Genomic DNA, 26837 nt, shown 5'->3' with positions numbered 1-26837 from the left:
AAATGACAAAGAAAGACAGGAAAATACTAGGCAGCGGAGTGGCCATGCTTGTTAACATGCTATGACAATGGAGCCGAGCTCTGCATTCGGGAGACGCATGGATTTGAACCCCACCGTTGGTTGTTCTGGGAATGGTTTTCTGTGGTTTTCCATTTTCACTTCCAGCCAAATGTTCGGAGAATTCCTATTCATAGGCCACAGCCGATTCCTTCCACCTCCTTCCCCAACGACATTCACAATCATTCATTTCATCTTCATTAGCTCCTTAACTGAGGTTGGCATGAGGAAGGGCATCTTGCTGTAAAAACATGTCATCTAAATTCATCTCACCTCATCTCGAAACCCATATCAAGAAATGGGACCAAGGGAGATACATACATACTGATGCAAGTGTGGTAAACTGATAAAACTTGAAAACAATGTTCTGTCACCCATGGGTAAATAATGCAAGTATCGAGCTTGAATAATAATAATAATCGCATTGTTTGTGAGGTTATCTCATGAAACATGTAATTTATATAGACATTTATATGTTCAGTTAATGTAAGAAGTTGTATATAATTTATTATTACCTGTATTAATCCACTACAGTATTGTGAAATACACTGTAACATCCAGAATGGCACTAGGTAGACGAGAATTATGGAGAATATTCTGTACATTTTAAACATCCAGAATGGCACTAGGTAGATGAGAACTATAGAGAATATTCTGTACATTATATCTATGTATTAAGCACTCTAGAATTTACAAAAAGGTATTTTGTAACGTATCTTTCTAGAAGCCTGACCAGGCACCTATATAAGGAGGTGGTCTTGATGGTAGAGAGGAGTTACTGTTTAGTTGGAATTATGGTTTAACAGGGGTTGTACTTGTGACCTCGTAGCTGACATGTTTGTAAACAGTCAGCAGTCAATTGTTTTAAAGTTGCAATCTCCATGTGGCTTGTACTAAGTGATGGGCAGTTGTTATAATTTGGGAGTGAAGTGTTTTGTTTGCAATGGCAGTAATTAAGGTTATGTATACTGGTATTTAATTTGTAAATAATTGTGAATAAATCCGTGTACGCAAGTTGACAGCATTTTGTGTGCGTCTTTGTGACTATATACATACATACATACATTATATACATTACATACATACAAAGACAGGAACGTGAATAGTAATGCAATGGCAGGTTAGTATGGGAATAGGAAGCAACAGAAAGAAGAGACAAGGACAAACATGAAAACACAAAAGGTCAAAGAAAATCTCCACATCCTTATACACTTTCACCATTTTCAAATACAGGTAAACCCCGTTATTCACGGATTGGTTATCCGCCATTTTCGTTTTTAGTCTTATGTCGCCATCTGTTAACAGATAATGTAGAGTTTGAGGGATGTTCCACCATTCAACACATTGCAACAATTTATTAAATTATAAGAAGACCGGTTTCGACTCCCATGGAGTCATCATCAGTTCTTGGTAAAATTAAATTAAGGGAAAATCTGATAACAATCATCATAACGAAAAATCCTTGCACCTATAGGTGGTTGCATGGAAATACATCACTGAGTTGATACATATAACCTTGAAATGCAACATACACTTGGCAAGCAGAACTTGGAGCTTAGAAAGTTCCCAGTTCTGGCTCTAACAGTCTTGTGTTCATAGAACTCGGAACACTGGAATTACATGTACTGGACTGAAAATAATTACAAAACACAATAAGGACACTTATAATAGTGTAGAAAACTTGGCTCTCTAAGAGCATTCTTGGATTTGACAGTCCTGTTTCTGTCTGAAAAAGATTGGACGAAATACACAATGAAGCAAAATGTATAAATACATATATCTAGTCTAAACTGTTGCGCGTTCATGTACATGGAACACTGGGAACACTTGTATTGTTTGATAACACACTTGTTCCAAGTTCTGAAGTCTTATATGTCTGTTCTTCAGAATCCTTTTCTCTATTTGAAATTTATTGCATTGTAATATTCAATTCTTCTAAATCATCTTGGACTTGTTTGAACAAATTATGTTTTGTTTTACTTTTCCACAAGTAGTTAAAGAGTTGTTTCAATAGTCTGATTTCATTTAGTCTTGATATATAACAGGAAAAAAAAGGCAATTCTCCTTTTTCTCATTGTGTCTATTATTGTGTCTATTATTGCCTCGCTTTCCCAGTATACCACTGCATTAGGAAACAATCTCCACTGTCCATCTGATCCGTTGTTGATTTGGTGTTTGATTTAAATATTGTATCACTAGCATAAGTCACTTCAGGCTTAATGATGGAATAGTAATAGAACATGCCATACATAATGACCATCAAATGACCACTTTTCATGCAACTTCTGTCATTTATGAAGAGAAACATTTTTTACCTACAATCATTCGTGAGGCAACAGAAATTTCTAAACACCCGAATAATTTTAACAAAGGTGACAGCTATATATTCAGTAGATCATGGCTTCCCTCCATAGTTAACTCACCAATATCTTTCTACTCGACTTTGGAGGCCCTGAAATGAGCTATATTTCTAACAGGGTCTCTCTATCTTGAGTCTGGTTACTATGAAGTGACAGTTGCCAATACAATACATTATTTGTTATTGCTCTGAAGATGATCCTGGTCGGAGGATCGAAACATGTCAGCAGATTATTAACATTACGCGACCTAATATGTCCAAATGATTATAGGCCTAATGTCATTTAGGGTTCATGAAAGCCTACGTATTAAAGTGATGCTGATATTTGGCATTCATGGAAAGAGATTTCTTCTTGTATGTTTGCCAGGTAATTCGTTGTGCTGATAGTAACTTAAATTTTCTGCCTTCTATTGATGCTCTCTCATAAGAGTTCCAGGTTATAATTTTGCCACAATATTTAAACTTATTTACAATCTTAATTGGTTTTATATTGTTTAGTAGAATAGCTAGTACTTCAACTTTGAAGTTTGGCATTATTTTTTGTTTCCAAATGAAATTTGTAATCCAACTTTTGTTGCCATTTTTTCAAGTTCTTCTATTTGAAATTAAGCTTCTTCTATATTATTTGTAAGAAGAGCAAGATCATCTGGGAATGCTAAGCAATTAATTTTAATATTTTTGCCAATCTTGATATTTGGAAAGGAATAAACAAGCGCCAAATCAAGTCCTGTATAAGGAGGCAGGAACAAGAGGAACATGATCATAATAGGATAAACATAATGATAGGTCAAGTAATAGATAGATAGAAGGAACAGATAAGGCACACAAAATAGGACATATTGGCAGGTCAGTGTGGGGAAAAGGGAGCAACAGAAAGAGGAGAGGCGTTTCCAAAGACCGTCAAAAGTAATTAGCGGGACATAAAAACAATAACATCATTTAGGAAAGAGGAGAGAACGACAAACATAAAAACACAAAAGGACAAGGATAATTTTCACTTCTTCATACACTGATTTCTTTGAACAGATAGGTGATCTCCTCATCAATCCCTATTCACCTACATCCATCTCTTCTCAGCCCCCGATGACGAGGTTGTTCCTCCTATCTACAGTATCCAACAAAAGCATAAGACCACCAAGGAAAACCAGTTAATGAACTCCTGGTACTATATTTATGGTACAAATTGGTCTGTAAATATGTTGTGGCTTATTTGTGATAATATAAAACTTACATGAAACAACCGTTGGGATAGTGAATGAAGTTTAAGAGTAACAATTTTTTAAAAAATATTTTGTGAACCTATTTTTTGGGTGAAAAGGCAAGTATATGGTTCCTTAATTCTTTTCTAAATACCTCACAAAAAGTATGTAAATTTACGTAAAAGCCAAAAGATGAAAGTATAATAGGGTCGTTTTTCTGCTGTTTTGACTACACTCACTTCTCACTTTGGACAGTGACCGGATATAATTCTGGATTTGTAACACAATTTGTAACATGCGACCTGTTGAGCAAAGCCTGTCCTACGTAAGAAGTGCAAGTTCGGTGATGGTGGCTCATTCCAAAGATTTTTCAAGCATTTCTTATTACGACATTAGTTCTCAGTCTTTCAAAATTTCAAAAAGGGCAACCCCAGAAAAAAGGCCTACTGTACTTTCATCATAAGACTTCTCTGTGTCGGTGCGACTTAAAGCAAAAAAATAAAGCAGCTCACTACAACCATCTCAAGCCATGGCGCGTGGCATACTAATTCAGCAGAAGTTGCTTAACCCTAGAAATGCTGAGTGTTTTTTCCTAAATGCCAGGCCATTGCACATTTATTCTTTAAACAAATTTAAGCATGCTTACAGTAGTTAGAGAAAAGTTAGACATGCAGCACACCTTATTACTCTAAAAATATTGAGTTCTTAAAAGTAAACATAGAAACAAAAAAAAAAGAATTAAAAATTCCGATCTGCACTGAGTTCTATCAGCCATTGAGCACTACTCGGAGTCATTCTTAGAGAGTTTTCTTTTCCTGCCAGGCCTCATAGGTCTCCAGAAGTGCTGCACCACCCAATTACAATTGAAAAGAAACAATTTAAAATAAAATCAAATAATCGGTCGAAAAATAGTGAAGGGAATTCAAAGAAAGTAACAGCAAGCGAGCACGAAGTTGCATAGCAAGTGAGACCACAGGGGGATGAGGAAAGAGCAACTGACTTTATACTACCCTGACCTTGACCAAATCATTTGCAGCTAGTGAGAAATTTGTGATGAAAGACTTGAAGCTTTTGTCTTCAATGTCTTACTTTTATAATAGCATAAGTGAAAGAGAAATGATGTTAAAGAGACTGGAAGAGGCTCTGTGAATGCCCTACATAAGCAGAAATGTTTGAATAATAATAATAATAATAATAATAATAATAATAATAATAATAATAATAATAATAATAATAATAATAATAATAATAATAATCGAATGCATGTACTATGCATCATGCATGTGACACTGGCATTCCAGTGATATTATATACCATAGCATCACAAGTGCAACGTTTGGCAGTTCAAGGGTTAACACGATGCACCTAGAGGGAGAAGCCCAAACTACAAGAGCGATGTGCGCAGTGAATTACGCCCGGTTATTTTTGGGTCCCCCTTTGTATACTGCATACAGTTGCCCAACTATAAATTTTAAAAATTACAGCTTTCATATGCTAGCCGTTCTAGTGAAACAGATAATGTACTCGTCTAGTAATTCATTCTCAATAATTCCAGCAAACTGCTAATTACAAGCTTCCCTTGACTTCCGTCAAAATAAAGAATTTTTACTTTGAATCCAATGTTCATTAATAATTTCCTCCTGAATTTTAGCCTGTAACTTTTTTAATGAATTTTTCTTCTGTGAAAAATTCCTTTATTCCTTACTGCATCACTGCATCACCACCATCTCATTTTACTTCCACAATTCCTCAAATGTTTAACTTACTTGCAAAGAAGTAATGGTGTCCTTCGCATCCTTCAACACTTGGATAGGCTCACGTCTACGACTTTTTACATCCCAGCACATTACAGTATTATCCTGGGAGCCTGAAACAGCTACAGACGATTCCTCATTGAACTGAACACATGTTACAGATGAAGCATGACCATGATAAGTCCTCAGTATTTTGCCAGTGCTGACATCCCATAAGATGACATTCTTGTCTTTTCCACAGGATACAATCTGACTGAAAATCCAAAGGAACTACATAAATCAAAACAATTTCATCACGGCATACAATAACATGCAAATATGTAAATTTTATAAATTTGCCTGAAATTACAGGCGACTATAAGAAACCAAAATGCTACATAAAATATATAAATGCATAGTCTCCAGCAATTGTGAGCAAAGGGAATGAATTTTATATAGGTATCTGAGAGTAAGTTTGGGCAATAGTTCAGCTTCCTGGAGTGAAGTAAACTGGGGAATTCTTCAAGGTTCTGTGCTGAGCTCATTATTATTTTTGCTTTTTATTAACGATAAGTAACTAAACTAAGATTACCAACCCATTGATATCACATCAGCTCTCGCTACAGTTCTAGAACAGATCATCCATGCTCAAATGTTAGAATTTCTTCTTAAACATAATCTAATAGACCTTCTCCAGTTAGGTTTTAGACCAAAACGTAGTACTTGTACAACCCTCATCAAAATCACAGAAGACATTAAAGGTGCTATGGATAAGAGGAAAGTAACTCTATAATGTCTCTAGTCGATTTCAGTCATGTATTTGACAGTGTAGATCATGGTATTCTTATTAAAAAGCTCAGAAACCTCAACATGGCCAATGGCATGGTGCAGTGGTTCAATTCCTACAAAACCTATAGGAATAGTATATGAGAGTAATTTTGGGCAATAGTTCATCCTCCTGGAGTGAAGTAACCTGTGGAATTCCTCAAGGTTCTGTACTGAGCACATTATTTTGCTTTTTATTAATGATATTTCCAAGGTACTGACAACTTCTAGTTACCATATTATTTATGCTGCTAATATCCAGATTTACAAACACACTGATCCAATTCTGAACTGTCATCTCTTTGTATTCTGGCAATACAAAATGGACTCAAAATCAACCCTGATGAGATCTAAAAAATAAACAAAAATACCCATGGCACAACAGCCCTGAGGGGCCATGGCTTACCAACCGACCGCTGCTCAGCCCGAAGGCCTGCAGATGAGGTGTCGTGTGGTCACGATGAATCCTCACGGCCGTTATTCTTGGCTTTCTGGACCAGGGCCGTCATCTCAACATCAGGCAATTCCTCAATTGTAATCACGTTGGCTGAATGGACCTCAAACCAACCCTCCAGATCCAGGTAAAAATCCCTGACCTGGCCGGAAATCAAACCCTGGGCCTCCGGGTGAGAGGAAGGCATGCTAACCCCTACACTGCAAGGTCAGCATGATAAGATCTGGATATCATAATAGAACAGCAAAAAGCCTTAATTCACATTAGGAGTAGGAACCTAAAAACAAAAGCTGCACGGAGCAAACCAGTAAAAAAGACTGGGTTTTATGTTTGATGAAAGACCTCTCGTGGTCAGAGTATGTAAAATACACCTCTTTGAGAGTGAATCGGTCCCTCCAGTTTGCTGAGTTGTTTCCAAGAAGTCCCTGTCAAATAGAAGTGGAACTCCATCATTTTTGTAAGAGGCTTAATAAGTTATAAGATGAAATGAAAGATCTGGTTAAAACCCACATACCTTTATTTCCAAAACAAGAGAACTACTACTCTAGGAATTTAAGTACAAATGCTTGCCTTAATCCTGATCTAAATGTGACTTACATGTGGGGACTGTTTCGTGCAGAGCATTCTGATGTCATCTGTTTCTGAAGTTACTACTGGGACACCTTAAACTCAGAATTCAGCCTTAGATTAGGTGCACTGAAGTCAGATACAATGTACAGTGTGACTGCTTGTGTACAGGGTGTATCAGAACTATACCGACAAAAATAATCGAAGATGTTTCTTCGTGCTATGATAAGAACGACACTGCAATCGGATTGGTGGAGAAAATTTTTCTTTTCGAGAAAATGAGGTTACTTTGTTACTTTCTGGCGCACGATTCAAATTGACGAACTCGCCGTATTTGCTATGCCAGAGCACAAGTTGCTGCCATGCTCCACAGAGGGGAAAGGGAGGGAGGGGAAGTGGGGTGTATGTTGCAGATAGAGATATGCTTCGAGCATATACACAAGTTTCCTCGTTTGATTCGCACAGGGTTGTCCTTGTCCCTTACAGGAAATATCCACAGTTCATTTATTAAACAGCCGTAACTGCACACACGGTACAAGAACACACTGTAATTAAGACACACATGTCAGTCAAGGAATGCATCAGATCGTTTCTCCTCTCGTCTGTTGGTCGCAGTAATGTTCTTTATTATTTAACACGTTCGAAAATGCAATGCTGCTGGCCCACAATTGTGTATTCTTTCACTCACAACATCGTAAATGGAATGAATTACGGAACGAAGGAAACAATATGCCCAATGGTTTGATTACAGTAGATGTTCAATATGCTCCCCTCCTACTACAATGGTGTAGGTAGTAACCTTTAGACTCTGTTCAGGATATGTGGTGTGTCACAAACGACTTGGAAAGCTGCCGGTATTCCTGGTACAAGTTCATCTTCTCTGTCTACGGGGTTCGCATAGTAGTCAATATGTGCAGAACAAACTGTGCACTGCCTACTGAGGCTGGGAAGCGACTATACAAAATGAACGAGAAACTTGTGCATTCGCACTGAGCACTATCTCTGTCTCCCACTTCCCACTTCTCCTACATTCCCTTCCCTTCTCTGATGCACAGCAACAGGCTGGCTGGCTCTCTGGCATAGCAAATACGGCAAGTTCATCAATTTGAATTGTATGCCTGGAAGTAACAAAGAAACCTAATTTTCTCGACGAAAAACCATTTTCTTTGCCAATCCGATTGCACAATCATTCTTAACATAACCTGAAGAGCATCCCTGATTTTTTTGCTGGTATAGTTCTGATACACCCTGAATAAAAATGTGTGTGGCTGATCACAACACAGAGCTTAAGAAAATCGATGACAGACACATGTTATTTGCATGCAGACGTTTCCTATAAAGTAATATCAGCAGATTCAAGTGCAAAAACGCTCAAAACACTATTGTTTTCTGCATAGACCTTTAGCAAGTATCATTTTGCCCAAAAATGACCCACAGCAGTGCTTTTTATCAATGACAGCTGTTTTGCTATAACTTAGCAGTGCACAAACAACAAAATAATAAAGCAATGATGTTCTTCTGGGATGAGACTACTGCTAAGTGTGGTGCTCTGGAAATTTCTTCTTGAATTCTGAAGTACATTCAGGTGAAATTTTTTCCAATGCAACCTGGACACATACGTAAATTGATTCTGTGGTTTGATCATTGCACTGACTAAAACAACAACTGGCACATGATCACACTAATGCAGCACCTTGAAATTTGGAAATATTTCTCTTGGGTTGGGCAAAAATTTCTAACAATCGATCACAGCTTCCTTGCATGCAACCAGGGTTTTGCCCTAATCAAGAAGATTAGACTGCTGCTGCTTATGTGTCTACGGCCTGCGTTCGTGTGATTGCTAAAGCATCCCACGATGGAAAATTTCTGGTTTGTATCATGGAAACTGATGATGATTTCAAAGATGTAAGCATAACTGCAAATGCTTTGAATAAAGGAGCATTCGAAACAACAGAAAATGCGTGGTACCAAATTATAAACAACGACTGAACTATGCCATGTGGAACAGACTTTGGCCATAGGTGTCTCATTCCTTTGTGAAAGAGGACTAGCACAGCAAAATCAACCTCCTGTTGAAGTGCAAGAGTTCACCAGTCCCTACAGTGGCCTCCTACCCACCAAATTGGCAAAGGATAAAGACCTGGAAGACAGGTGTCAATACATTCCACCCACAATTGTGAGTTTTTATAAAAACCTGAGAACAGAATGAATATTCTCTTTTTTATTTTTCTGATAGCAGCATTTCATTTTATTTCTTTAGAAGAATGAGTATTTTGTTTAAATAATGTGGTTAATGGGTTCTTCTTTATTTACTGTTGAAGAATGTTGAACAGCTCTTCAGGCAGTGTAAATATGCTTCTTGATAGTGATCACCATATCAGTAAAATAACAAAAATGTTGTTTTTGTATTGTTCAGTTTCTTTGACATTATTCTGAGGTCAGATGAAATATTTTGTTCCAATCTTAAAAACCATTCATATTTTACATTTATTTATAAGATGAAGATGTATTAAATTTGCTACTCAAACTGTATCAGGGAGTGTTTTACATCATATCCTTTAACTAATAATAATGCTACTGATTTATGTTCCAATACCTACATATTTTCTTTTTACGGTTTTCAGAATTTTGTCCCGCAGGAGTTCTTACATGCCAGTAAATCTACTGACACGAGGCTGATGTCATTCAATTGTTCAGAGACTGACAAAATGAAATTATCTACACCAATGAATAAATGGTCTTTGATTTAATCACTACAGCCTTACATTGTTGAGGATTGTTTTCAGCATTAATGTAACCACAAAACTCTTAGCATGTTGATAATCTGCAACAGAGTTATTTTTACACAAAATGTACAAATAAGGCATTTTAGCTACTTGAAAATCACAATGATCAATAAGCAAATCAATCAATGATATATGATCTGCATTTAGGGCTGTCACCCAGGTGGCAGATACCTCTTTGATAATAAGTTTTGCGCGGTTGTGAGCTTGCATCCGGGAGACCGTGGGTTCGAGCCCCTCTGTCGGCAGCCCTGAAGATGGTTTTCCGTGGTTTCCCATTTTCACACCAGGCAAATGCTGGGGCTGTACCTTAATTAAGGCCACGGCCGTTTCCTTCCCACTCCTAGCCCTTCCTTGTCCCATCGTCCCCATAAGACCTATCTGTGTCGGTGCGACGTAAAGCAGCTAGCAAAAAAAAAAAAAAAAAAAAAAAAGATAATAAGTTTATGACAGAGGTGCTTACGCCGGACATTTCGTCCCGCAGGTGCACAGAACTGTAAGCAGGCAGGCAGGTGATGAGCATATGCCATTCAGCCACAGTGACGTCACAAGTCGTGAAGGTTGCGCAAAGTTCTGCCAGTCACACTCGATCAGTGTGGCAATACACGAGTTTGAAATTGAGGCAGAAAATAATCAAAGAAATAGGGCATACATCCATGTCATTTTCAATTTATGTTGTAAGAAATGTATTTATGTTCATTGCTGTTTATGTATTTTGACTGGGCCGGGCTGAGTGGCTCAGACGGTTAAGGCACTGGCCTTCTAACCCCAACTTGGCAGGTTCGATCCTGGCTCAGTCCGGTGGTATTTGAAGGTGCTCAAATACGACAGCCTCATGTTGGTAGATTTACTGGCACGTAAAAGAACTCCTGCGGGACTAAATTCCGGCACCTCGGCGTCTCCAAAGACCGTAAAAAGTAGTTAGTGGGACGTAAAAAGCAAATAACGTCGTTATTTTGACTGGATACAATCTATATATAAAATAAGAGTTTTGTCTGTACATTGCTCGGAATTTAAAAAGAATGGTATTTCTGTATCAATCATGTCCACAGTAACAAGGAAATGCACTTTTTACTTTTCCGTAATTTCTATCTGTATGTACGAACATACATATGCGCATCACGAGAAAATGGGTAAAGACAATTTAATGAAAATCGGTATGTAAAGTCAGGGAATGAGCCACTATATTCTAGGCTATAAATCATATTATTCACGCTGAGTGAAATGGTAGTTTAGGGGAAGGCCTAAAATTTAATTCTCAAATATTTATGTTATTAATAGCGCTATCAATAAATACTACATAACTAAAGTTATATATAATTACATTTCCTATAATTTATGTCTGATACATTTTTACCATATCGGCTATGATAACAGAGATATTCATGAATTTATATTTCTGTTGCTAAGTCCATATCAACACCAAGCCACGAGAAAATGGGTAAATAGAATGTAACGAAAATCAGTATGTAGAGTCGGGGAATAAGAAATTACAGTCTAGGCTACAAATAAGTTTATTCATCCTGAATGAAATGATAGCTTAGGGGAAAATGCCTAAAATTTTATTTTTAAATACCTATGTTATCGGTCCTATCACAAAGTACTACATAACAAAAGTTATAGGGGCTGATGACCTTCAATGTTAGGCCCCTTAAAACAACAAGCAAAAGTTATAGAGAATACAATTTCGGATCATTTATGTTCTATTCAGGTTTTTTTTTCTATTTGCTTTACGTCGCACCGACACATACAGTATATGTCTTATGGCGACGATGGGATAGAAAAGGCCTAGGAATTGTAAGGAAGCGGCCGTGGCCTTAATTAAGGTACAGCCCCAGCATTTGCCTGGTGTGAAAATGGGAAACCATGGAAAACCATCTTCAGGGCTGCCGACAGTGGGGCTCGAACCTACTATCTCCTGATTACTGGATACTGGCCGCACTTAAGCGACTACAGCTATCGAGCTCGGTCTACTCAGTTTTATAATACCAATATAATGGTCCGTTATTGGACATTATAAATTTTCCAGCTAACTCATTCTTGGTTGCCTGCGTTTCGCCCTCGTGTGCTAAGTTGGGCTCATCAGTTGGTACTTAGCACACCTACCAAGACGCAAAGCTAGTGCATACCGTGGAGGCCACTGCATAGGCCCCTGAAGCCACTAGCAGTGCCAATGCACTATGGGAGACTATTTCTCACTTCCAAAAATTGATGCCTGCCTGGCCATCAGATGATATAGATGTTGATTCCCATAGGGAACATGAAATATTTGCCCTGAATGAGTAAATTTATAATACCAATATAATGGTCCGTTATTGGACATTATAAATTTTCCAGCTAACTCATTCTTGGTTGCCTGCGTTTTGCCCTCGTGTGAGAAATAGTCTCCCATAGTGCATTGGCACTGCTGGTGGCTTCAGGTGGCCTATGCAGTGGCCTCCACGGTATGCACTAGCTTTGCGTCTTGTTTGGTGTGCTAAGTACCAACTGATGAGCCCAACTTAGCACTGCCAGCAAAAATCTAGTGTTGAACTTAAGTAAGAAGAACAAAAATCCTTGTGCTTTCAACGTAGTGTCTTCATCCCAGTCGTCTGAAGTATCCTGTACATGTTGAAAGTATTTCACCAGCGTATCATAATATTCTTTCACAGTATTAATAAGACGTGAAGCAAAATTTCATCTCATTGGTGTTACTGTTGGTAACTTCTTCTGAACAAAATCTCGAAGAGCAGCTATTCTCTATGTAGACTTTGAAAAAAAAAAGCAGCAAGTAACAATGCACAAATGTCGCATATGGATACTGGTCTTGAAGTAGTTTATTAAGCCCATTCACATGACCGGCTAAGACAGCAGCACCATCGTATGTTTGAGACACAATCTTTTCCTCACAACTGAACTCTTTTAAAATAGCACGAACATGATTTAAGAGGGCTCCAGCAATGCGATCTTTACTAACGTCAGCAAAAACAAGAAACCTCTCTTGAATTTCACCACTTTCATCTACAAAATGGAGTAAAGTAGAGAGTTGTGACTTATTAATATATCGGACATTTCGTCCAAAATTATTGCCACAAAAGTTGCTTGTTTAACCCCCCCCCCCTTTATTCTTCTGACAATTACTGAACTTATTTCTGCCATTAAATCATTTTGGTTTGTAGACGACGTCCCTCTAAAAATGGCGGAGTCTTTCAGATGAACTGCCAGAAGAGGATCATATTCACTTATAATTTGTAGAAGTTCGATGTAATTCCCTCTGTTTACGGCAGTTTCAGACTAGATATGTCCGCGAAATGGTAGTTCCTGTTTTGCTAAAAACACACTGCATCGATCAGTCGATTAAGTATGTCACGATTTTTCTTTACCTTTTCATTATGAAGTTGGTCACTGATGGGTTTCTGTTCATTCAGCTGGTGGTCGATCCTTGTACGCCCAAAGCTATTTAACTGCAAGAAGCACTTCATATGGTTTGCAGATTTCTCATGTCTTATAATGCACTGTGTCAAGGTGATCAAATTGTCAAAGCCACTTTTACACCATACACCGTTATCAGCAGAAAATAGTAAGCACGGCCAGTAAAACAGTGTATTCAGTTTCTTGGACCCTGTTAACCAGTGCGTATTATTATATTGAGATACAGAGAACGAACGTACATATTCTCTATTTTTCTCCGTGTGCTGTGTCTTTTAATCTGGCAGCGCTGGACAGGGCCTGCCATTCTTAATAATGTCTGTTTTCTCTTGGATAGTCCTCCGAGAAGATGGATTTGATAACAAGCTGTCAATAACGCACGGTTCGGAACCCATTGCAGCACGTCAAATCATTCAGAATAGATGATCAGGAACTTACAGTACACTACTCACTGACATAACACACTAGATCTGTAGCTCTCAGACCAGAGCTTCCAACTACACATTACAAACGTGACAGCTTGCAACCCGCCTTGGAGAGAAGAAACCTGCGCGCGCATACATTTCTCGCTGTGTCGACAGCTCCGCTGAAGCTCCTAAAGCCGCGTATACACTTGAGCATTCGCCCCGAATGAGCATGCGTTGCCGATGCGGGAGCGCACAAGCACGACCCGCATGCCAATCTGTTGAGCAAGTTTCCACTGTGTTCGGACCTCGTGCGGACCGAGAACACCGTCTGTCTTTAGGTGTAGTGTAGTGTTTTGCCTAACCTGAGGCTACAATGGTGAATCGAAAATTGATCGTCGCCAGTTATTGTTATATGTATTTATTACATTCCTTGAAAACAAAAAGGAGAAAGCAGTGGTGGCAAAGAAAACTGTATGAAGAGAGATGCATTGCTCAATTGTTAAAAACGATCGGACATGAAACAGATGACAATTTTAAAAATTTTATGAGAATGTCATCCGAGGATTTTGAATAGATATTGCATAGTATCAGGGCTACGATTGAGAGAGAGGACATAACATTTAGGAAAGCCATATTTGCCGAGGAACGCCTAGCTGTGAAACTGCGATTTCTGACTACAGGAGGCTCTTACACGAGTTTGCAGTACCTCTTCATTGGGAGAATCATACCTGAAGTGTGCCAAGCCATCGCAGCCTGCTTAAAGGATTATGTGAAGGTATGAAATGGCGTATGGCATTTAGTCCCGGGAGTGTCTGAGGACATATTTGGCTCGCCAAGTGCAGGTCTTTTGATGTGAATCCTGTAGGCGACCTGCGCATCGTGATGAGGATGAAATTATGATGAAGACGACACATACACCCAGCCCCCATGCCAGAAAATTTAACCAAGGGAATCGAACCCGGGACCCCTGTGACCAAAGGCCAGCACGCTAAACCATTTAGCCATGGAGCAGGACTACGTGATGGTATTGTAATAGAACTCGTCCTTGGGGTTCCACAGAACGGGATACTTGTGGTAGTATCCCAGGAGGATAAGAGAATTATCCTGGGACAATACCATTTCAACTTGAAATTATCTTTCACACTTTTCCTTCGCTTCACGTGCACGAGTGAGATCGCATATGGATAGCGATAGCGGAAGCAGTCGGCTCATACTGTTCGGGCTACCCTACTCGTCATCAACCGTCCACACTGAGCACGAACAGAGCATGTGCTCACTTTGAGGTACCGACAACATTCGGATCGGGCTGAGGCATGCGGATCCATTCCGTTCGCCCTGTACTCATCTGAGCAAAACTGGGCAAACGCATGCTCATTCGGGGCGAATGCTCAAGTGTATACGTGGTTTAAGACACGAGCAAACCTCGCTGGACTCGGCAAGATATATGCAACATGCGATTTGTATAATGCAGATCTATTACAGATACGATACATATTGTAATTTTTTTAACTCACCTGCTTTAGAAAAATATTCCGCTTGCGTAGCAAGCGTAGCATGCTCGGAGAAATCGCCCCTGTAAACAAGGTTGTGTATTTGTACTAACACTCTTTGTCCTGTACCTGGCAGCCATGCTCAAAGAAACATCATCTGCAAACAACACTGGTGTGGAGCTTGAAGTATTGGTTTAATAGAGTACTATTTAATCAAACCAGTCTCTGATCAGAAAGGCTTACAAATCTTATGCATGTAACTGAACTGCAATATGCAGAAGAAAATCTTTCCCAAGCTCATACACCTGATAGGCTGCAACTATCAGTTAACTGTTTCAATAGGGCATATGCACGATTTTGCCTGACCATCATCATTCCAAAGATGAAGGCACATGCACACCCAGCTTCTGGAACTGCCTTTCCGAATTTCAATATTTCCATTTCCAGCATGCCTCTGGAACAAGTATGCCACTTCCTCTATCTAGGAAGTATTCTCTTAACTAATTGCTCAATGGAGAAGGACATGGAGAACAGAATTTGTGCTACTCACGTAGCTTTTGGATGTGCAACATATCGATCTTCCTGAATAAAGATTTAAGAATACACACCAAACTGATGGTGTATTGAGCAATTGTCTCACCTTGCTCTATGGATGTGAAACTGGACTCTATATTGCTATGATATCTAGAAACTAGAACTCTTTCACCAACAAAAGCTCAGATCCATTATGAATGTCAAATAATAGTTCTTGAGAGTGCAAAGGTTACCAGTATAAAGGCTACCATCATTGGTCACAAACTCAGATGGATTGGGCATGTCCTTGCTATGAGGGATGACCAACTTCCTCAACAAACTCTGTACTGTACAGGAAAGAGACCTGATGATGCCCTTCTGATGCGCTATAAGGATCGATTCAAGAAGATCTTGGAGCTCAAACATTGATCCAAGTACTTACTGTGCCTTTGCAGAAGATCATACTCGCTGGCGCACAACCACTTCAGCAGCTCTTTCACAATTTGAACGTGAACTTCGAAAACAGGATGAAGAGAAAGGTCAAAGACAAACTACACCAGATCCAGCCATGTCCTCCACTTTCCATTAGATGCAATCAATGTGACAGCATGCTTCATGCCAGGATAGGTCTGTTAAGCATCAAAGACATTTTGCAGAGAGCATGCTGATAATGAAAAAATTGCAGGAGAGAAACAAATACTCTGATACGAGTATCAGCCAACGACGACGATGCTGCTAGGAAAATCCCATACAGCTTTTTCTATCATTCTTGCTATTGTAAAATTCATATTTTGTGGCTTACAGCACTGTTGAAGAACCCACAGTTTAAATGAAATAAGATGAGATAAAGCTTCCAGCTTCTACTAAATGTAACCTCGGAACCAAGGGGGATAAAGAGGTTAGATCTATGCCCAGCTGCTTTTGCCCTCAGGAATTAACCTGAGTCTCATTTTTGGCATTGGCTGAGTGAACCTCAGGGCCACATGCAATTCCAGATGTCAAATCTTGCTTCTTAAATTTTAATTTTAATTAAATTTTTTGACTTCCTGACAGGAAATCGAACCCACGTCCTTTCAAGTGAACTGAGCATGTCCTTATTGCCTCGGCTAGGCAGTCCGTATTTAAATTTTTCTAAATACAATTTTAACATTGTTAACTCATCTATGTTAGGAACACCCACTATGGTCTGTGTCAAATGGAAAGCTGTTTTTGTTTCGGTAGTTTTTATGAAGTAAAATGATATTTCATGTAGTAAAATATTCTGTGGAGCCCAGCGCATTGATTAGGTGAGATAACATGACAACATAGCAGGTGCTTTATTGGACAATTCCGAGTAGCCTCTTTAGACCATAACAATTTCCATTTGACATTAAAGCCAATACAAACATGATGATAAAAGTCTCAAAGATTTTATTCTTCTTTCCTAATTACTCTTCTATCTTAGAATGTAAAAGCGATATAACTGAAGATTTTTTTTTTTTGGTAATATCTGAAGCCATCTCTTTTTAGTTTTGACTCAGTTAATTTATAACTGAAAGAGGCAATGAAATTTTACAACAGAATCACCACTTTCCTGAATATTAATGAATAAGCCCTACAGTATTAATAAGAGCTTAGAGCAAGAGTAACATGTGGTGTTTTTCTTCTTTTTCTACCGCTTTTCCCACACCTGTGAGATCGCAGGAGTAAACTGCATCGCACTTGTGGATTTGGCCCTGCTTTACGGCCGAATGCCCTTCCTGACGCCAACCCTATATGGAAGGATGTAATCATTATTGCATGTTTCTGTGGTGGTTAGTAGTGTGGTGTGTTGTATGAATATGAAGAGGAGAGTGTTTGGACATACACAAACACCCAGTCCCCGAACCAGAAGAATTAATCAGAAGCGATTAAAATCCCCGACCCGGCCGGGAATCGAACCCGCGACCCTCTGAACCAAAGGGCAGTACGCTGACCATTCAGCCAACGAGTCGGACAACAAGAGTAACATGTGATACTACAAAAAAAAATTATAGTCTAGAAATACCTGTTGTCACAAGAACTGCTCACTCCAAGTACATCTTGTCCATGGCCCTTATATGTTTTCAGTGCTAGCTTTCGATAGGGATTCCAGAGCTTAATATTTCTATCAGCACCACCAGTTAAGCAGTATGATCCATCAACTGCAATGATATCACAATAATAGCCTATTAACAGAGTGAAAGAAGTTAAAAGAGTTAATAATGTTAATTGATATTATACAGTATTCTGATAAATATATGAGAAGAACAGACAATAGGCCAGGTTTTGTTAACTTTGTACCTAATTCTGAGATCATACTATGAATAACTGTTGTGTCTTCCTTCCACTTACGGAATAGAAGTGCTGAGTACAAACCAACCATACCATTCAGAGGAGAGAATCTACAGTATTGTAGTAACCCAAAATACCTGGGAGTCACCCTGGACAGGTCCTTGACCTACAAGAATCACCTCTGTAATGTGTCAGCCAAGATCAAGACCAGGAATAACATCCTTCAAAAGCTGGCGGGTACATCCTGGGGTTTTAATGCTCAAATCCTGAGATCCACTGCTCTTGCACTTTCTTATTCTGTCGCTGAATACTGCTGCTCAACCTGGCTTAACAGTGCTCACAACTGGACTAGTAGACACCCAGCTGAACCAAGCAATGCGTATCATTACAGGATGCATCCGACCAACTAACACACACTGGCTTCCCACCCTAAGCCACATACCACCTCCATCCCTAAGAAGATCACAGTCACTGCTTAACTTATGGAAGAAAATAGAAAACAATCCTCACCTCCCTATTCATTCTGACATAGCAGCTTCTCCAGTTAAAGGACTAAAATCCAGACACCCTTCTTGGCGTACTGCAATGAATCTACAGGACACCTCATTTAATATATCGGACACCTGGAAAGAACAATGGCAACAGCAATCCTCGTTACCACATCATCACATCACTGAGAACCCCTGCAAGTGCCCAGATGGATTTTCCCTTCCCAGACGGCAATGGAAGACACTAAACCAAATTAAGACCAGCCAAGGTAGATGTGGAGCCACTCTCTTCAAATAGGGATGGACGACATCCCACAATGTGACTGCGGAGAAGAGGAGCAGACAGTGGATCACATTATATTTGAGTGCCCTTTGCATGCTTATAGAGGCTCTACAGAAGACTTAGACTGTGTCTCAAGTGAAGCTCTTTTCTGGCTCTCAACTTCTGAGATGGAACTTTAGTTATGAACTTGAGATGGTAGTTGTACATATTGTATATAACATTGTTTTCATCATACGCTAAATAAATAAGTTGTTTGTTTTATTATTAACTATCACTGTAGCAATTTTCAATATACCTAATATATCACAAGGTGTATAATAATATTTTCTCTTATTGGTTATTTTCATAATGTAATATTCCTACAATTACACTGAATTAATGTCTTTGAATGAAGTTTAAGATGTACATACTGGTTTAATTTTTACAATAAATTATTTTTTTTAAAGTACCATACTCTATCTTATCCAATTAATATCAAAATTATTATACATTAGAAAGATATTTAAATACCTAGTACACCTATACAACAACAAAAATGCCAAAACTTGAAACTATGAAATATTTATGTTGTTTTGTGCACTGAATTTGAAAATGCATTCCATTTTTCGTATCACATTAAGGTTTTTGCTTTTTGTTAATACTCACCGGGTGGGCACTCCAGCATGGTCTGATTGAAACATAAGATAGACTGCAGACAGACACTAATGGAAGTTATTGGTTATATGACAGATTTCCTGTTTACATTCTTTCCGAAAGGTATATCATTCCTCCACTGCTAAATATATATAAGTATCAATAAAATCCCAGTATAATAACTTGCTATTGTGCAGAACGTTTTTACGTAAAATTCTGAGTTCAAATGTTAACTCTGTTTTTGTGAATAACAGCGATTATAACAATTTGAAGTATGTTAAACAGATAGTTTGTAAAACTCATACAAAGTGTAATTTACAGCAACTATGTTGCATCAGTGTGTAAATTCTCCAAATGTATTCTGCTGTGTGGTGAATACACTATAAATATTACTTCTATGATTAAGAAAGCATATGAATTGTACATTAACTCTAAAGTAGATAAGGACAAAAGTTTTGCACCTAAATATTCTTGTAGCGATGTTCTCGTAATTTGAGACTCTGGTTAAATGACAGTCGCCTTTCTATGCCATTTGTTGTTCCTATGATATGGACAGAGCAGAAGGACCATCTTTTGGACTGTTATTTCTGTGTAACCAAACTTCCTGGTTTCTGATCAAAAAACAAACAGTGTATGGTCTAACCAGATTTGCCCTCCGCATAAAGGCCCGGAAACTGTTTCTATCATAGTGTAAGAAACATGTTATGGGACAAAGATGTGCCAATCAAAGGAAACTATGTACAAGATGTATTACGTACCCATAACAACTTACGGAGCAGAAACTTGGACAATGACAAAGAAGGATGAGAGTCGAATACAGGCAGCCAAAATGAAGTTCTTGAGGAGTATGATACAGAAAAGTAGAGGAGGCAAAATAAGGAATGAGAAAATCCGGGAAGAAATTGGAGTGGAAAAAATGAATTATAGAATAGAAAAGAGACGACTAAGATGACTTGGGCACATAAAGCGAATGAGTGATGAAAGATTGAAGAAAAAAAATGGGTGATGGAAATGCAAACGCAAGGAAGGCGAGGACGTGGATGACCATGATTGAGATGGAAGGACACAATCCCACGCAGTATTATAGAAAGAAACTTGGACTGGGACACAGAGTTGGAGGAGGAGTGGTGGAAAGACCGAAAAAAGTGGAGAGGAAACATATTTACCCCTACCCGGCTATAGCTGGATAAAGGGAAATGATGATGATGATAATGATGATGATGATAATGATGATGATGATGATGACAAAGGCCTGTTAAGCGTGGTGATTCATTTCCTATTCCAATGCCACTCGGAAAATTGACCCCACAAGAGAAAGCATCAAGTTCTTCCCCTGAGGCTGGTCCAAGTAGGTACTTCTTTCACTCGCAACTCTGATTCTAAATTTGCGGATTTCAAAAAAACCTGTCTAATTTCACAGTCAATGCTAAATGATCTTGAAATCAGACACAAGCCCAGTCTGAATATTAGCATCTCGACTAAAGGAATGGAATCTCTTACAAACTAGGTACCAAAGTTTTAATTTATCAAAAGCATTGACATATTATTCTAAAAAGGGTAGGCCCTATCTTATTTATTGCAATAATGTGAAAGAACATATGTGTCAGCTAAGTAGAGAACATATTCCAGATGAATGGTGTTTATTTGTTGATTCTTCAAAATCTAAAAGCCGTATTGCTACACAGTGGTAATAATTAGCCTTTGGTACAATGGCTTATGCCGTATACATGAAAGAAATGTATGAAAACATAGATATCCTCATAAAAGTAGTAAGTTATAATGATCACAAATGGCAAATATGTGGAGACCTAAAAGTAATTGATCTATTAACCGGAATGCAACCGAGTTTTACAAAATATTGTTGTTTCTTGTGTGAGTGGAACTTTAAGACAGAGCCTGGATTTCTATGCAAATGCATGTTTTTAAATAAACTGGTTACACTTCTCAAACTTTGCAAATATTTGTTTTATGGCTTAACGATTCCAAATAACCGTTCTTTTTCCCTGCATGTTTTCGCCTTTTTAGGAGAAAACTCATGCATAATGCACATATTTTGAAGATTTTGGATTTAATAGCAAATATTTGGATGTTTATTACTGCATAATATGACTTTTCTTCAGACTTGGGCACATATGTAATGTTAACTTGCATGATAGTGTCAGCTAAGTAGAGAACATATTCCAGATGAATGGTGTTTATTTATTGATTCTTCAAAATCTAAAAGCCATATTGTTACACAGTGGTAATAATTAGCCTTTGGTTAGATGAACAAAACAAAACTTGTATCAAGCAGAATTTGGGACCATTTTTCCACGTTATACATTATGTCTATTACTGAGAGACGAAGAGAATGCATTCCTAGCATCCTGTTACAACCAAAGTTATTACATATGGTAGAGGTCCTATAATCCAGTTAACCAAGCACTTTCGTATCTGTTGCTTGCGTAAACATTGATGTAAGCTGGAAGTCTCGACATTGATCTCTGTAATTCTTATGAATCAGGTGTCCCAATTATACACTGGTATAAACTGAACATTAAATTGTGCATTACTCATTGATGGCTGATATGTTCATCTGTGTTAGACGAACAAAACAAAACTTGTATCATGCTTTTGTGACGCTGCGTTACTGAGATAGCAACTTAAAACCCTTGATTTTCCATTGAACCCTCTTTCATTCTTATCCTGGAATTTTCTACCTGGAACTCTCACTTGTCACACGTCTTTGTTACCGTAGCAGGCAATCGTTACCAGTCATTAAGGACATTCAAAAGTGTCTGCAATCATCGCACGAAGTAGTAGCTGTGATAGATAGGGATAGGTCGAACAAAGTGGTTCGTTCAAATCCTGAATTTGAATTCGTCAAACTTATCTAAGGCACATTGTGGTGAAAATGCAAAAGACGTACAATTTGACCTCACTTTGTTCCAAATGTCTTCATTTAAGTATGCACCTGTCACTTCTTGTGACATAGAAAGATCATTTTCTGCATTTAAGAATATGCTGACAGATAAACGGATGAGCTTAAATCAAGACAATTTGGATAAATCAGTTGTACAATATTTCAAAAGGAACCGAATTTTGATAGTGCATATTTTCCAGTTTATTGTGCATGTTTTGCCATATGACAGTGCATGAATGCATGCATATTTTGAGATTTGATAGTGCACGGAAATTCAGGCTCTAGTTATTACTATCGCTTCATATAAAGCTGGGTTTAATGAAGAATTTTGTTAAAGCATGGACAAACATGGGAATGGTTTTCAGTATTTAAGAGTCAAATTTTCCAGGTTGAGTGAAGAAAAATTAAAAGAGGACATTTTCATTGGTCCTCCATTCTGAAAAAAAATCCAGCAGGATCCTATGTTTGAGGGAAATCTCACCGAAAGAGAAAATGTGGCATGATGAGCGCTATATGTCCCTTTAAATGAATTTCCTGCACTGCCATCTTAACTTCTTTCCACCGAACCTGGGAATGGTCAGCGATAAGCATGGAGAAAGGTTTCATCGGGAAATATCACAAATGGAAAGTCAATATGCAGGAAAGTGTTCTCCTAACATGCTTGCTGATTACTGTTGGTTTCTTGTCTCTGAGTGTTCTGGGTTCAGTCACAAAAAAAAAAAAAAAAAAAAAAAAAAAAAAAAAAAAAAAAAAAAAACAACTTTCAGAAAAACATTCTAAAATGGTAAGTTTTTAAAATAATTTTTAAAGTTATTTTCATGTAATAATTTTTTTTAGTTTTTAAACTCTTCTACATTTTCTCAATAGTCAGTACATCCTTCTCAATAAAATGGGTACTTCTGAAAGCTGAGTGTAGTAAAATTTTCACTCTGGAACTACAACTATGAAAAAATATCTAATTTTTAAGCAAAAAATTTAATATAGTTGCAAAAGAAAATGGTTCATGTTAGAGAACTTTTGACTTCAAATTTAAATTTAGGAGACCTGAATTAGTAAAAGTTACATATTTTCATTTCATGGCATAAAAAAGTTAATATTTTGTTGTACAGAGTTATGATGCCATAATTTAATTAATGCATCTTACACATTACTAATTTATCCAGGGTGTATCTGTGATGAGGTTACAAACTTTCAAGGATGATGCAGGATGGCAAATGGATCAATATGAGATGAGGAACCATATTCCGGAAACAATTGAGTCAAACGTTCAGCAAAATTCTACTAATTTAAGTCCATTTACCTGCACAAGATTCACAAGCAGCTCAATTTATAACAAATGTTCGAAATGGTGTCTCCCTGCATCAATGCAGGCATGGGCATCGTCGCACGAAGTTCTGTCGTACCCATTCAAATATCCCCAGCGTCATTTGAACACCGTCGCAGGCAGCGAGAATTCTTGCCAAGAGATCCTCTTCAGTCTCGACAAGTGTCTCATACACAAGGCTTTTCACATGGCCCCACAAGAAGAAATCACGTGAACGAGCAGGTCACGAAACAGGACTTCCTCTTCGTATCCACTTTGCAGGGAATGTCTGATCTAGGTGTTCACGAACCCACAGTCCAAAGTGAGGTAGAGTTCCATCATGTTGGAACCACATCTGTTGACGAAGAGCAAGTGGGATGTGTTCCAGGTATGTGGGTAGTACATCTCTTAGCACCACTGTGTACACTGCTGTATTTAGGCGGGGAGGAAGAATAAACAGGCCTACTATGTAATCATTGACTATGCCTGCCCACATGTTGACTGAAAGTTTGTGCTGATGGCTCTTCACAACTGTAGCGTGGGGATTCTCATCAGCCCAAATATGACTATTGTGACTATTTAGCTTTCTGTCTTGGTGAAACAGGCTTCATGTGTGAAAAGCACATATGCAGGAAAGTGAGGATCGACTGCAAGGCCCATTGGCTGAACACGACTCAAGGTGCAAAGTCAGCAGGACTGAAAGCCTGCACTTTCTGTGGACGGTAGGTGTGTAGCTGCATTTCACGTAATATACTTGGGGACAAAACATAACAACCTCGTCTCACACCACTACTCTCCAGCGGCATCCTGGTGCCTATTCATGGCTTATAGGATTTACTATGTCTATTGTCAACGGGGTTGCCAAATAGTGTACTGCACTTGACACGAAGAAAGGGTAAGACTGAAGAGAATGTGGAAGAAAGTGGTTTGGCAACTTCTCTACACCAAACAAGGATCACTTAGAACTTGTTAACTCAGCAGGATGCTGGGAGTGACTGACTGCTGGCTTCCAGCTCACTTCCAGGAACTCATGTTTTGTCCCCAAGTATATTATTATTATTATTATTATGCCATCACTTGTTAACAAGTATGATTGTCCTCTAAAGGTAAAGTTCAAATCACATGAGTTCTTTGATGGTTGTATAATCCAATTCTGGAACCATAGACTTTTCCACAACGTTGGCACACAGTGTCATTGGTAGCCACTGGTCCTTGACGGTTGATACTTCTGCTATTCATACGCTCTTTCCTCGAACTGTGTTTATCAGCCAGAAGTTTCCTCTGCTGAAGTTCAAAGGATAGATGTCCTTGGTGGATGAGGCGACACCATTCTGGACAAGTGGATAGAACAAATTCCCAATTTTCAGGGTCATCTTGACATTTCTTTAGATTTTCTTTCAGAATGTCTTTATAACGTTTTTGTTGCCCACCCTTTTTCTCTGTCTGACCTTCAACTGACAGTATATAATTTGTTTTGGGAGATGTGACTCAGGCATGCAAATTACATGATCTGTCCATCGAAACTGGTGTTTTATTATGAGAGCCTCAACGTTGGTTGTATTAGCTTGCTCCAAAACAATTACGCATGTGTCTGTCTTGCCATTTTATTTCTAGGATTCTCCTAATGCAGCATTGATGGAATTTTTACAGGCATAGTAAGTGCCTTCTGTATGTAACCCAAGTTCACAACCATACAGTAGAGTCGAAACAACAATGACTTGGTATACGTACAACTTAGTTATACGACCATAGGCTGCGCTAGCACATTTGAGACGATATTGAATTTCAGCGTCAATGTTTGCATTTGTTGAAAGGTGACTGCCCAGATAGGGAAAGAGTTTAATATTTTTTAAGCTAGTTCCATTAATCACGATAGCAGGAGCAGGAGCGTTACAGGTTGGTGCAGGTCGATATAAAATTTGCGGTTCACTGGTGCTTATGTCTAGATCAATGCTCCTATATGCCTCGTTAAATGCATCCCAGGTATGCTGAAGATCATCTTCAGAGTTTGCCAATATAACATTATCATCTGCATACTGGAGTTCAAGAATAGAAGTAGCAGATGCCTTAGTTTGCCAATTGACATTATTGTATGCATACTGGAGTTCAAGAATAGAAGTAGCAGATGCCTTAGTGTTTGCTTGCAGTCTGGTAAGTTTGAATAATCCTCCATCTGTCCTATATACAATTTCTACCCCCTTTGGAATTTTGTCTTTGACCAAATGAAGTATGACATCAATATATATTGAAAATAGTGTGGGGGCAATCACACAGCCCTGTTTTACACCCATTGCAATCTTAAATGCTTCTCCTTGTCCACTGTTGTTAAGGACTGCACCATTCATATCATCATGTAGTAATCAAAGAATCTGTATGAATTTTGGAGGGCAACCTCCAAAGGATCCTCCAAAGAGTTTCTCGACTGATTGAATTGAAGGCCTTAACAATATCTATGAATGTTAAAAATTAAATAACTGGAAAGGAGGTTCAACCTATTCAATACTCAAAAGAAAGAAACGTAGCAATCACATTTCTATTTAAATGGGACCGGTTTCGACCTTAGTCTAGGTCATCATCAGCCATAAAAACATATAAAATGTTTATGAATGTTGGAGGTCAGTTCCACACTCTGTTAGGCACAAAGACACGACATCACATTCTGTCCTGCACAAAGTCACAACACTACACTACTAATCAACATACGAAGATCAAAAAGGCTTGAATTCGCAGACGAACAGATCTGTAGTAGAAAGCCGCCAGCTCCCGGTGACCAGCGCGGCACACTCAAGGTCACGCGCTGCGGCCCTTAAATCACCAGGTATGGTTCCAGTTTACCATACTGTATCTTGTCAATGAGCTTGTGTATGTAGTGAACTAGTGGTGTGTTCCCTTTCTTGAAGAGATCAGCAGGAATTCCATCCATGCCTGGTGCCTTATTTTTCTGGAGTTTACTGATGGCAATTTTCACTTCTAATAGACTGTAAGCTTCATCAAGGTTGTCTTGTAAGGGCTCTGAGGAATTTGGGTAAAGATGTTGTCATCAATTTGTGTGTCTGTTTAGTAGTTCTTCAAAATATTCCTTCCAGCAGGAGTTGATGGAGTTGTGTTTCTAAGAAATTCAATATGATCTTTCGATTTTAT

General features: G+C 38.5%; 1 protein-coding gene across 2 annotated transcripts in view; it reads right to left on the bottom strand.

Annotated features, from left to right (window-relative positions):
* LOC136874114 (WD repeat domain-containing protein 83) overlaps positions 1–26837 on the bottom strand; it is an 81504-nt gene that overhangs the window by 42543 nt on the left and 12124 nt on the right. The window contains exons 2-3 of one of the 2 annotated variants that reach the window (XM_067147668.2): positions 17822–17957; positions 5382–5622 (exon numbers count right to left, since the gene is read on the bottom strand). In XM_067147668.2, coding sequence (XP_067003769.1) covers positions 5382–5622; positions 17822–17957 — 377 coding nt within the window. The remainder of the gene's footprint in view (positions 1–5381; positions 5623–17821; positions 17958–26837) is intronic. The other variant, XM_068227662.1, reaches the window with a different exon arrangement.

The sequence above is a fragment of the Anabrus simplex genome, chromosome 5 (assembly GCF_040414725.1).
Source record: "Anabrus simplex isolate iqAnaSimp1 chromosome 5, ASM4041472v1, whole genome shotgun sequence".
In the NCBI taxonomy this organism is placed as follows: Eukaryota; Metazoa; Arthropoda; class Insecta; order Orthoptera; family Tettigoniidae; genus Anabrus; species Anabrus simplex.
This window is presented reverse-complemented; position numbering and strand designations above follow the sequence as displayed.